Source organism: Rhopalosiphum padi, chromosome 2, assembly GCF_020882245.1.
Source record: "Rhopalosiphum padi isolate XX-2018 chromosome 2, ASM2088224v1, whole genome shotgun sequence".
Lineage (NCBI taxonomy): Eukaryota > Metazoa > Arthropoda > Insecta > Hemiptera > Aphididae > Rhopalosiphum > Rhopalosiphum padi.
Genome location: NC_083598.1, coordinates 84388549 through 84403053, shown reverse-complemented (window position 1 = coordinate 84403053; position 14505 = coordinate 84388549). Strand labels below are relative to the sequence as shown.

General features: G+C 35.1%; 1 protein-coding gene across 3 annotated transcripts in view; it reads right to left on the bottom strand.

The window, feature by feature from the left end:
* LOC132923470 (uncharacterized) overlaps window positions 1-14505 on the bottom strand; it is a 124548-nt gene that overhangs the window by 17010 nt on the left and 93033 nt on the right. For 2 of the 3 annotated variants that reach the window (XM_060987490.1, XM_060987489.1), the window contains 31 exons: window positions 14148-14453; window positions 13775-14089; window positions 13354-13674; window positions 12946-13272; window positions 11783-12745; window positions 11371-11676; window positions 10947-11264; window positions 10537-10866; window positions 9803-10456; window positions 9436-9744; window positions 9063-9368; window positions 8678-8998; window positions 8277-8606; window positions 7561-8208; window positions 7187-7498; window positions 6817-7122; window positions 6352-6672; window positions 5938-6267; window positions 5313-5627; window positions 4912-5253; window positions 4534-4839; window positions 4165-4470; window positions 3446-4096; window positions 2948-3262; window positions 2518-2856; window positions 2133-2438; window positions 1752-2057; window positions 1348-1668; window positions 956-1285; window positions 404-718; window positions 9-338 (listed from right to left, as the gene is read on the bottom strand). In XM_060987490.1, coding sequence (XP_060843473.1) covers window positions 9-338; window positions 404-718; window positions 956-1285; window positions 1348-1668; window positions 1752-2057; window positions 2133-2438; window positions 2518-2856; window positions 2948-3262; window positions 3446-4096; window positions 4165-4470; window positions 4534-4839; window positions 4912-5253; window positions 5313-5627; window positions 5938-6267; window positions 6352-6672; window positions 6817-7122; window positions 7187-7498; window positions 7561-8208; window positions 8277-8606; window positions 8678-8998; window positions 9063-9368; window positions 9436-9744; window positions 9803-10456; window positions 10537-10866; window positions 10947-11264; window positions 11371-11676; window positions 11783-12745; window positions 12946-13272; window positions 13354-13674; window positions 13775-14089; window positions 14148-14453 — 11505 coding nt within the window. Of the gene's footprint in view, window positions 1-8; window positions 339-403; window positions 719-955; window positions 1286-1347; window positions 1669-1751; window positions 2058-2132; window positions 2439-2517; window positions 2857-2947; window positions 3263-3445; window positions 4097-4164; window positions 4471-4533; window positions 4840-4911; window positions 5254-5312; window positions 5628-5937; window positions 6271-6351; window positions 6673-6816; window positions 7123-7186; window positions 7499-7560; window positions 8209-8276; window positions 8607-8677; window positions 8999-9062; window positions 9369-9435; window positions 9745-9802; window positions 10457-10536; window positions 10867-10946; window positions 11265-11370; window positions 11677-11782; window positions 12746-12945; window positions 13273-13353; window positions 13675-13774; window positions 14090-14147; window positions 14454-14505 lie in introns of all 3 variants that reach the window. The other variant, XM_060987488.1, reaches the window with a different exon arrangement.

Sequence of the window (14505 nt, the reverse complement as noted above, 5' to 3'; positions counted from 1 at the left end):
ATACTCACGTTCTGGTTTAATGTAACAGCTCAAAAACGGATCTCCAGTATACCCTTCTGGACAAATACACATAGGAATGTGGTTTAACACTTGACAATGCGCATTAGAACCACAAGAACCTGGACATGGATCTCTACATTTCTCTCTAATACATGCCAAATTACTTGCACAATCAGCATTGATTGTGCACTCTGGTTTACAATTTGGTGGAGATCCTATATACGACGGAAGGCAAGTACACGAAGGGGAACCTCCGTAATTTTGACATTGAGAATAAGGACCACAAGGTGATGGTATGCATGGGTTTATCGGTGGCTGTGGTTGAGGTTCTGGAGAATCTAAATCAATAATAATTTATTGTAGAAACTTTTATTATAATATTAAATTAATAATATATACGTACTTTGTATTGGATAACAAATAGAAAATGGATCTCCTGTGAATCCTGAATTACATATACACAATGGACTGTGATTTATAACTCTGCAATTTGCACTTTGTCCACATACTCCCGGGCAAGGATCTACACATTTCTTGTTTACACATGCTAAATTTGTTGGACATTCTGCACTAGTTGTACATTCAGGACGGCACATAGGTGGATTTCCGATAAATGATGGTAAACAAGAACATACAGCTTGATTATTTAATTCTTTGCATTGACTATTTGGACCACATGGTGATGGAGTACATGGGTATATTGGTTCCATTTGAGTAACTAAAATCAAATATATATATATTAATTAAATGGTTAAATAAAAACCAATTTAAAAAAAATTGCGATTATGCATTTGAATATGTTTTTAATTTTTATAAGAACAACTTATGGTTATGATAAATCATGAAAATGATTAAATAGTTATGAAGGAATTTTTATATATTTAAAATTAATTTTTATCTAAAACATGAAACTACTGTATTTAAATAATATATAAAAATATAATACTGGACTTACTTTGTGGTCTTATGAAATTACAGGCTTGGTATGGGTTACCCGTGTAACCTGGATTACAAATGCACGATGCGACATGGTAAACCACTTGACAATCTGCATTTAAACCACACGTTCCGGGACAAGGATTTTGACATTTATATTGAATACATGCTTTCATCGGTGAGCAATCTGTATTAACAATGCACTCTGGTCTACAACCTTCGTATGGATTTCCAAAATACCCAGGCACACAGCTACAAGAGCCAGCATTATTTTGTTCTCTACATTGGGCATTTGCTCCACAAGGGGATGGAGTACAAGGGTGTGGATCATCTCTTATTACAAGTGCGTCTGAAATGCAATTATCGATCAAATATATTTTCTAATGAAATGATATATTTTATGATAAATACCTTGTTGAACCACACATTGAACCATTGGATTCCCAGTATAACCATGTACACAATAACACATTGGAGAGTGACTGATAACACGACATAAGGCGTTTTCTCCACATAATCCAGGGCATGGATCTTTGCATTTCATATTTATACAAGCCAAATTATATGAACATTCACTGTTACTAACACATTCAGGTCGACAATTTGGCGGTGATCCAATATACTCAGGCAAGCATGAACACGATGGAGATGTTCCTTGAACCTGGCATTGCGAATATGGGCCGCACGGTGAAGGAACACATGGGTTTCGAATAGGTTCATCTTCAATAACTGCTATAGTAAAAAAATCAATTTATAATCATTCAACGTCAATCGATGTTTTAAGAATGGCATTTGTAAAATATATAATAACTTACGTATTTGACTGCATTGCACGAATGGATTGCCCGTAAAACCAGGTGGACAGCTGCATATTGGATTATGATTGACTACATGACATTTAGCACTAATTCCACATGTTCCAGGGCAAGGATCTCGACATTTTTGATTGCTACAAGCTTTACTCAATATACAATCGGAATTAACTACACATTCTGGATGGCATGTTGGTGGGGATCCAATGTATCCAACTATACAAGAACATACACTTTGTTGATTTATTTCTTGACATATACTGTTTGGACCACATGGCGAAGGATTACAATAGTCATGTACCACAGAAACTATAAGTAATTAAATAAATTTAAAATTACCATATCTTCTTAAAATATAATATATATAATAATATGATGTATTACTTTGCTGTGGTCTGCATTCTATAAATGCATTTCCAGACATTCCTTCAGGGCATCTACACATTGGAATATGGTTATAAACGTCACAAATAGCATTTTGACCACAAGTTCCTGGACACGGATCCTTGCATTTATATTTAATGCAAGCTTTATTTCTAGGACATTCATCACTTATTATACATTCAGGTCTACATCCGACATAAGGATCTCCTTGATATTCTGCTAAGCAAGTACAAACGCCGTCGTTGCAATTTGCGTTTGGACCACATGGCGACGGATAGCATGGATCAATATTTGGTATTTCTGGATCTAGTAATTATATAATTATTATTAAATAAAACTAAATAATTAAAATTGTTTTTGAGTAAATGCGTAATAAGATACTAACCGTTTTGTGGTGGTTTTAGCATACATAAATTGAATGGATCTCCTATATATCCACTTGGGCAGTAACAGTTAGGTGTATGGCTATTAACGGTACAGAGTGCTCCAACTCCACAAGAACCAGGACATGGATCTTTACATTTTTCATTCATACAAGCTTTATTGCTTGGACATTCAGCACTAATAACGCACTCAGGTCTACAATTTGGTGGAGAGCCTATGTACTGGGATAAGCAGGAACACGACGGATATCCTCCTTGGTCATGACATATTGAATATGGTCCACAAGGATTTGGAATACACGGGTTCGATGGTTCTGGTGGACTTTGTTGTATAACAGGCTCTGAAAAATAATTAAATATAAAGTTTGTATTTTAAGAGAACAAAGTAATTATAATATTAATGATAAATATTGAAGAAAATTGTTTATTTACTTGGTAGTTGATAGCATTGAGAAAATGGATTTCCAGTGTATCCTGAAGTACATGTGCAAATTGGACTATGATTAATAGTTTGACAATTGGCATTTAGACCACACATTCCGGGGCATGGATCTTTACATTTTTGCCCTATACAAGCCTTATCACGATTACATTCAGTACTTATTAAACATTCTGGGCGACAACTCGGAGGACTTCCAATATATTCTGGAAGACATGAACATATTGCTTGGCCGTTGAGTTCTCTACATTGACTATTTGGTCCACAAGGCGATGGACTGCATGGATTAGTTGGTTCAACTGGAGTTTCTAAAATTAAAAAAAAATTTTATTATATGAAGGAAATAGTAAATTAATCATCAATATTCAGCTGGTATCAATAGTATTATTACAATTAAGAGATGTCACCTTATTTACTAATATTTTATAATATTTTAATAAAAGCTATTCTCTTTTATTGATAAGATAATTAATTAAGTATAATTAAATTACGTTGTGGTGGAATAATTGAACAATATCTGAATGGATCTCCAGTATATCCATTGGAACATGTACACATAGGTACATGATTAATTGTTTGACATTCTGCGTTTTGACCACATAATCCTGGGCAAGGGTTTTCACATTTATTTCTCCTGCAAGCTTCATTTTGTGGGCAGTCTGAATTAACCACACATTCAGGCATGCATCCTCTATATGGATCGCCAAAGTATTCTGGTAAACACATACATGAACCAGCACCGTTTTGTTCTTTACATACTGCATTTGAACCACAAGGTGATGGTTGGCACGGATTAATATATTCTTGAAGAACTGGTTCAGCTTGTAAATTGCATTGTATTATTGGATTTCCAATATAACCAGGTAGACAATAGCATTTCGGGGCGTGACTAATAACTTTGCATTCTGTATTGTGGCCACATGATCCTGGACATGGATCTCGGCATTTCATGTTTATACACGCTAAGTGATATGGACATTCACTATTGATTATACATTCTGGCTTACAATTTGGAGGAGATCCGACAAATTGAGGTAAACAAGAGCATGATGGTTGACCTCCAATGTCTTGACATTGAGCATTTAATCCACACGGTGATGGTATGCAAGGGTTTTCATTAATTTCTTCAACTGGTGCCGCTTCTAAAGGTGTATAATTATTTATATTAATGAAAACTAAAATATTGCTTTTAGCTAATTATTATTCTTACGTATTGGATGGCAGTGGACAAAAGCATTTCCTGTATATCCTGATGGACAATTACATATAGGACTATGGTTAATAACTTGGCATTTAGCTCCTATTCCACATGTTCCGGGACATGGATCTTTACATTTTTGATTACTACATGCTTCATTTTGATTACAATCAGAATTTGTAGTACATTCTGGTCTACACAGAGGAGGTGATCCAATGTAGTTCGATATACATGAACATACAGCATGGTTATTAACTTCTCTACATTGACTATTCGGTCCACAAGGTGAAGGATTGCATGGATAAACTTGAGCTTGAACTACACAAACAAATACGTAATTAATTATTATATTTATTTTACTTATATTTGATAATATATTACTTTCAACTGGTTTGCATTCTAGGAAAGCATTTCCAGACATTTTTTCAGGACATCTGCACATGGGAATATGATTATAAACATCACACAATGCGTTTATACCACATATTCCTGGACAAGGATCTCGACATTTCCTATTTATACAAGCTTTGGTTTGTGGACAGTCATTATTTATAACACACTCAGGTCTACATCCCGTGTAAGGATCTCCTTGATATTCTAATAAACAAGTACATTGACCATTATTACACTCCGCGTTAGGTCCACAAGGTGACGGATTACATGGATCACTATTTTCGACTGGAATATCTAAAATATTTTAACAATAATTGTATTACAGTGGCTTGAAGAGCATATATAAATCAAAATAAGGTTACGTACATTCCTGTGGCTTAGTATAACAACTAGTAAAAGGATCTCCAATCATGCCATATGGACAAACACACATTGGAGTATGATTCTGGACATTACATTCAGCATTGTAACCACAAGATCCCGGACATGGATCTTTACAATGTTCATTTATACATGCTTTATTGGATGGGCATTCTGAATTAATAACACATTCTGGTCTACAATTTGGCGGGCTTCCGGTGTATTGAGGAAGACAACTACATGACGGAACTCCAACTCCTTGGTTATCATGACATTGTGAATACGGACCACAAGGTGATGGTATGCATGGATTAATATATTCAGTAGGTAAATATTGAGGCGGCAATGCTAAAAAAATAAAGAACGTAAGTATAAAGATATTACAATGAATAAATAGTAGTAATTACTAGGTATTGGGAAACAACGAGTAAATGGATCTCCAGTGAATTTTGGTCGACAAGTACAAATTGGACTATGATTAATGACTTTACAATCAGCATTTTTTCCACAAACAGCCACGCATGGGTCAGAACACTTTTGGTTTGTACATGCTTCATTACTTTTACATTCCGAACTCATAACACATTCCGGTCTACATCCAGGGGGACTTCCAATGAATGTTGGTAAACATGAACATATTGCTTGGTTGTTAATGGATTTACATTGACTATTTGGTCCGCAGGGTGATGGATAACATGGATTAATCGGTTCTATCGGAGTATCTATATAAGTAAACGAAAAGAAATAAATTAAGAAAATAATATCAAAAAAACACATATAATATATGTCAAAAATAGAAAGCCTCATAAATGGGTTTTTAATGCATTCTCTTATACATTTATAAATGGTATAATTGATATACTTAATATTATTTTATTTTTTCCTATGTTTATGTTTTTATTTTTAATATTTTATATAATATTATAATTGTTTTGTATATAATTTTTATTAGAGAGTGTTTAACCAGTTGGTGTCTATAATAAACAGACTTATTTTATTTACTATATAACTTGCACAAAATAAAATACATACCTTGTGGTGGCACAATAACTGAACAATATTTGAATGGATCACCGTTATAACCATTCAAACAAGTACAGACTGGTAAATGGTTTACGACATGACATTCTGCATTTTGACCGCATGTACCTGGACACGGATCTCTACACTTATTCATCATACATGCTTTATTGGAAACGCAGTCAGAATTAATTGTGCATTCTGGTCGACAACTTTCATACGGATTTCCAATATATTCTGGCAAACAAGTGCACGATCCAGCGCCATTTTGTTCCTTGCATACTGCATTCACACCGCATGGTGATGGTATGCATGGATTAATATATTCTTGAGGTATAGGATCTGCTGTAAATTAAGTTATATTTAGTATATAAAATCATCATGAAACACTAAAATAGTTGTAGACATCATTAAATTTTATTATACCTTGTTGAATTGAACAGAATGTAAATGGATTTCCAACATAGCCTTGTTGGCAATGACAAGTTGGAGCATGACTTATAACTTGACATATAGCATTGACTGCACATGATCCTGGACAAGGATCTTTACATTTCATATTTATACATGCTTTGTTGTAGGAACATTCGCTATTAGTGATACATTCTGGTTTACAATTTGGAGGAGATCCAATGAATTCAGGCAAACATGAACAAGAAGGAGTGTCTCCTTTTACTTGACATTGTGAATTAGGTCCACATGGTGTTGGTACGCATGGATTACCCACTATTAATGGTATGTCAGCAGCTAAATTAAAAATATTTTTATTTTTATTTTTTATTGAAAACTGATAAATCGGAATATATTTAAATCAATTAAATAGTTTTAATGAAAAGTAGTAACCATTAAAAAATCGTCTGATATAATTTATATTGTGTATTTTAAACTTACGAATTTGGTAGCAATTCATAAATGCATTTCCAGTATATCCCGGAGGGCAGCTACATATTGGATTGTGGCTTATAACTTGGCATTTAGCATTTATACCACAAGTTCCTGGACACGGGTCAATACATTTTTGATTGGAACATGCTTGATTTTGTCTACAGTCTGAACTCGTTATACATTCAGGACGGCATAATGGTGGTACTCCAGTATAACCCATGACACACGAACAAACCGCTTGTTTATTTACTTCTCTACATTGACTGAATGGTCCACAAGGAGATGGTTTACATGGCTCATATATCTCAGGTTCTAAACAAAAATAAATATAGATTTATTATTTAGTGCAAAAGGTTAGTTAATAGTAAATATATACCATTTTGTTGTGGACTACAAAAAACAAAAGCATTCCCTTGCATTCCTTCTGGACAACGACACATGGGTATATGATTGTAAACATCACAAATAGCATTTTGTCCACAAGTTCCAGGACAAGGATCCATACATTTATTTTTAATACATGCTTTGTTTCTTGGACAATCATTATTTAGTACACATTCAGGTCTACATCCAGTGTACGGATCTCCCTGATAGTCACTTAAGCATGTGCATACACCATTATTACACTGTGCATTTGGACCACAAGGTGATGGATTACATGGATCTGAGTAGACTGGAACTTGAATAACTAAAAAAAGTAAAAAATATTAAAATGGTATTTAGATAAAATATTTAAATATTAACAAATACCTGGCTTTATATCACATTTCGTAAACGGATTTCCTTCATAACCATCTGGACAAGTACACATAGGTGTATGGTTAATTACATTACACTGAGCACCCCAACCACATGATCCTGGACATGGATCTTGGCATTTTTCTCTAATACAAGCTTCATTACTAGGGCATTCCGAATGCATAATACATTCTGGTCTACAATTTGGTGGTGATCCAATATATTGAGCCAAGCACGAACACGATGGAGTACCTCCATTATCTTTACATATGGCATAGGCTCCACATGGTGATGGTATGCATGGGTTGGTATAAACAGGTTCATTTTGTGGTGGCGGTGGTGGCGGAGGTATAGCATGACAATGTGAAAATGGATCTCCAGTATATCCTGAAGTACACGAACACACTGGACTATGGTTGAATACTCTGCAGTTAGCATTTTGTGCACAGCGATCTTCGCATGGGTTTTTACATTTTTGATTAATACAAGCGAGAGTGGATGAACATTCTGCATTCAGTACACATTCTGGGCGACATCCGGGAGGACTTCCTATATAGTTAGGTAAACATGAACATACAGCTTGTTGATTTATTTCTCGGCATTGACTGTTTGGTCCACATGGAGATGGTGTACATGGATAACTAGGCTGTACTTCGGTTTCTATATAAAAAAAAATCATAAGTTTACATTAATTAAAACTAATAGATTTTTATAAAAGTGTTAATTACGTTGTGGTGGTATAATATGGCAGTATCGGAATGGGTCTCCGGTATACCCATTGTAACATGTACACGTTGGTGAATGATTAATAACTTGACATTCGGCATTTTGAGCACAGGTTCCAGGACACGGGTCTTTACATTTATTATTCATACATGCTTTATTAGATTGACATTCAGCATTCACAACACATTCAGGCTTGCAACCCTCGTATGGATTTCCAAAGTATTCAGGTAGACATGCACAAGATCCGGCTCCATTTTGTTCTTTACAAATGGCATTTGTACCACATGGAGATGGCTCACAAGGATTTAAATATTCTTGTGGTACAGGATCAGCTAAAATTATGGGTTTTTGTATATTATACATATTCTAGTTAAAAATAAAAGCAATATGCTGTTAAATTTACCTTGAAGTAGTGTACATTCGGTGTATGGGTTACCAATGTATCCTATACGGCACGTACATCTTGGTGTATGACTTATAACTCTACATTCAGCACTTGGGGCACAGGCTCCAATGCAAGGATTTTTACATTTCATGTTTATGCAGGATAAGTGAATTGGACATTCACTATTACTTACACATTCAGGTTTACAATTTGGAGGCGAGCCAATAAATTCAGGTAAACAAGAACATGATGGCGATGTACCTTGAACTTTACATTGAGAATTTGGCCCACACGGTGATGGAATACATGGATTTCCAACAGGTTGTGGGATATCAGCAGCTATTATCAATTAATATCATTTAAATAGTTTTATCTTTAAAAATATTTAATTATATAAACTTACGTTTTGGATAACATCGAACAAACGGATTTCCCGTAAAACTAGGTATGCAACTACAAATGGGGCTATGATTGATAACTTGACATTTTGAGTTAACACCACATACTCCAATACACGGGTCTATGCATTTTTGATTTGAACATGCTTTATTACTATTACAATCTGAGTTTACAGTACATTCAGGTCGACACGAGGGAGGAACTCCTAAATATCCGATGATACAAGAGCATACTGCTTGATTGTTAATTTCTTTACAGTGACTGTTGGGTCCACATGGTGATGGATAACAAGGATGAATATCAATTGGTGCTAAAATATTTTAAGATAGTTTTATTAGTTATAATGTATTGGAATTGATGAAATGACATTATTATACCTTGTAGTAGCGCAGTACATCTAATAAATGCATTTCCTTCTGTTCCTTCAGGACAGCGGCACATTGGTATATGGTTATAAACATCACAAATAGCATTTTCACCACATGTGTCTTTACATGGATTCATACATTTATTACGAACACAAGCCTTGTCTCTGGGACAGTCATTGTTAATTACACATTCCGGTCTGCAACCCGAGTATGGATCGCCATAGTATTCATTGATACACGAACATTGGCCATTATTACATATTGCATTTGAACCGCATGGTGATGGATTACATGGATCCTTTTCAATAGGTTCTGGGACTAAAATATTGTTATGTAGTTATTTCATATTTATAAATATTTTTTTAAAATCACTTACTGTCTTGTATTGGTTTTATATAACATGATGTGAATGGATCTCCAATAAAACCTTCACGGCATACACAATTTGGAGTGTGATTTATCACATTGCAGTGTGCATCAATACCACAAGATCCCGGACACGGGTCTTGACATTTCTCTCGAATACATGCTAAATTGCTTCGACAATCGTTGTTTAACACACATTCAGGTCTACAATTTGGCGGACTACCGAAATATTGTGATAAACATGAACATGATGGTACTCCACCAATATCTCTACATTCTGAATATAAACCACACGGAGATGGAATACATGGGTTAGTATAAATAACTTCATCTTGTTGCGGTGGAGGTGGTGGTATTAAATAACAACGGGAGAACGGATCCCCTTGATACCCGAGTTGACAAGAACAAATTGCGTTATGTTTTATAACTTTACATATAGCATTTAAACCGCACGGTCCAGGGCATGGATTGACACATTTTTGATTAACACATGCGTGAATATCACTGCATTCAGAACTCAATACACATTCAGGTCTACAACCAGGAGGACTTCCGTGATATGAAGGAAGACATGAACATACGGCTTGCCCATTTATTTCTTTACATTGACTATTTGGTCCACATGGTGATGGAATACAAGGAGTATACGGCTCAGACTGCACAACTAAATAAAAATAATTATATTGATAATAAGTTTAATAAAAAAAGTATATTAAATTAATTAAATTAAAATATTTTACTTACTTTGAGGAGGAATCAAATTACAGTATTTGAAAGGATCTCCTGTGTAACCATTGTAACATGTACACATAGGAAGATGATTTATAACTAAACACTCGGCATTTGGTCCACAAGATCCAGGACAAGGATTTTGACATTTATTTCTAATACAAGCTTTATTAGATGCACAGTCGGTATTAAGTGTGCATTCATATCTGCATCCATCATAAGGATTTCCTTCAAATCCAGGGAGGCAACTACAAGAACCCGCACCGTTTTGTTCTTTACAAACAGCATTAGTGCCACACGGAGAAGGTTCACATGGAGATAAATGCTCAATTGGTACTGGGTCAGCTAAATAATTTCAATGGCAATGTTAAGGATTATTTTTCGTAAAACAATCATAAAATAATTAAACATATAGTATTATTTACCTTGTTGAATATAACATTGTATAAATGGATCTCCAACATAGCCAGATAAACATGAACATCTTGGCACATGGCTAACTACTTGACATACAGCATTTTGACCACAAGATCCTGGACATGGATCTTTACATTTCATATAGACACATGCTTTGTTATAGGAGCATTCACTATTGCTAATGCATTCTGGTTTACAATTTGGTGGCGATCCGATAAATTCGGGTAAACATGAACACGATGGTGTATCTCCTTTTACTTGACATTGTGAATTAGGCCCACAGGGGGAGGGTATACATGGATTACCCGCAGGTTCAGGGAGTGCCACTGAAAATTATTGCAAACAAATAAAATAACAAAAAACCATTTTTAAATAATACAAATTATACATAATTTTTTATGTTTCTGTGATATTGTTTTTATATTAACTTACATATGGCATGACAACGTGTAAATGGATCACCAGTCATGCTTGGTGGACAGCTACATATCGGTTTATGATTTATAACCTGGCATTTAGCTCCAACGCCACATGTTCCTATGCATGGATTTATACATTTTTGGTTTGAACAAGCTTCGGTCAAATAGCAATCCGCATTAATTGTGCATTCTGGTCTACACGATGGTGGGCTGCCTACATATCCCACGATACATGAACATACCGCTTGATTGTTCATTTCCCTACATTGACTGTTTGGTCCACAAGGTGATGGATTACACGGCTGATTAATAATTGGATCTAAAAATTTAAAAAATGGTTTTATGAAATTGAAAATAATTTAATTAATAATATTTAATATTCTATGTACAATTATACGCATGCATACACATACATATGTACCAACCTTGTAATATTGGCTGACATTGAGTAAAAGCGTCACCGCCTAATCCTTCTGGACATCGACACATTGGTATATGATTATATACTTCACAAATAGCATTGTAGCCACAAGTTCCTGGACACGGATTTACGCATTTATTTCGAATACAAGCTTTATCTCTTGAGCATTCATCGTTGAGAATACATTCTGGTCTACACCCAATGTATGGATCTCCTTGGTATTCAGGGAGACAAGTACAAAGTCCATTATTACATATAGCGTTTGTACCACATGGTGATGGATTACATGGATCAGTTTCTATGTCAGCAATAGGAGCTTGGGGTTTCGGATAGCAGCTAACAAATGGATCACCAGTGTATCCATCAGGGCATTGGCAAATAGGAACGTGGTTCAACACGTTACAGATTGACCCAATTCCACATGAACCAGGACATGGATCTCGACATTTCTCTTTCATACATGCATTATTACTCGGACATTCTGCATTGATTGTGCACTCTGGCCTACAGTTTGGCGGGCTTCCAGTGTATTGTGGCTGACAACTACAAGAAGGATAATTTCCATAGTTTCTACACTCAGAATAAGGCCCACACGGTGACGGTACACATGGATTTATTGGTATTGGTTCATCTTGTGGAGGTGGAGGTAAAGGTGGAACCAGATAACATCTGGAGAACGGGTCTCCAGTATATCCAGGGCTACATGTACATATTGGACGATGTTTTATTGTTTTGCATTGTGCATTTTGACCACATTGTCCAATACAAGGATCAATACAATGCTGATTTATACACGCAAGATTTTGTGAACAATCCTGACTGATGAGACATTCAGGACGACAATTCGGCGGGCTTCCAATATAGTTTGATAAACATGAACATACAGCTTGGAAGTTGACTTCTCGACATTGACTGTGTGGTCCACACGGAGACGGTGAACACGGGTTTATCGGTTCATTTTGAATTGCTAAAAATAATTAACAAGTCATGGTAAATGATTACTGAACGTATAACTTTTAGAAAAGAAGCAGTTAAGAGTGTGTTTAGAGCTTAATAATAAGACGAAAACAGAGAAAAAATATAAGAAATAAAAATGTACTCTATAAAATACTATTGAATATTAATATATTTAAAAAAAGTTTATTAAAACATGTTGAAACAACTTACGTGGAGATGGAATTAGACTGCAATATTTATATGGATCTCCTGTGTATCCATAATTACATGAACAGGTTGGTGAATGGTTGTAAACGTGACAAATTGCGGATTGGGCACATGTTCCTGGACATGGATCTAGGCATTTATTTCCCATACAAGCTTTATTCGATGGGCAATCAGTGTTTACTGTACATTCGGGTCTACAGAGCTCATAAGGGTTTCCAAAATATTCCTGTAAACAACTACAAGATCCAGCACCATTTTGTTCTTTACAAATAGCATTTGCTCCGCAAGGTGATGGTATGCAGGGGTTCAAAGTTTCTTCTATTGGTTCAGCTGTTATTAAATAAACACATAACAATAATTAATAATATAGGATTTTTTTATATTATTTTATATTTTGTATTTTATATTTACCTTGTTGTATTGTGCATTGAGTGAAAGGATCTCCAACATATCCTGGGTAGCAGTAACACTGAGGAGAATGACTAACGACATTACATTGTGCGTTTTGTCCACAGGTACCAGGGCATGGATCTTTACATTTCATATTTTTACATGCTAAATGATATGGACATTCTCCATTACTAATACACTCGGGTCTGCAGTTTGGTGGTGAACCAATAAAGTCAGGTAAGCAAGAACACGAAGGTGACTGTCCTTTTACTTGACATTGTGAATTGGGTCCACACGGAGATGGTACACAAGGATTTTCTACTGGTATTGGATCTTGAACCGCTTAAAAAAAAATATCAAAAAACATAATCATAAAGATATGTAAATAAATAAGTATTAAAATAGATAAATATTAAGAAATAATTAATAATTTTTTGCTTACGTATTGGGCGGCAATTAGTAAACGGATTTCCTGTTTGTCCTGGAGGACAACTACAAATAGGTTTATGGTTATATACACGGCAGATAGCTCCAATTCCACAAACACCGCGACATGGATCTTGACATTTTTGGTTTGAACATGCTTCATTTAAGTTACAATCAGAATTGATTGTACATTCCGGTCTACACGTTGGTGGTACTCCTAAATAGCCGATTATACATGAGCATACTGCTTGTCCATTAATTTCTTTGCATTGACTGTTAGGTCCACATGGAGATGGATAGCATGGATTTACATTCGTAACCGGGATCACATCTATTAAATAATAATACATTATAGAAACTGTATGTTTAATAATTATTTTGAAATTTACCTTGTTGTATCAAACAATTTATGAACGCGTTTCCATACATTCCATCAGGACATCTACACATTGGTATATGATTATAAACTTCACAGATGGCATTCGTTCCACAGGTTCCAGGACATGGGTCTTTGCATTTATTTTTAATGCATGCTTTGTTTCTGGGACAATCGTTATTTAGTACACACTCAGGTCTGCATCCTGAGTAAGGATCACCTTGGAATTCAGGTTTACATGTACAAACACCATTATAGCAATCAGAGTTAGGACCACAAGGTGATGGATTACATGGATCTGAGTATACTGGTTCTGGAACTAAATAATTTGATTGATTAATTGATGTTTAATTTAACAAAATATTATGGTG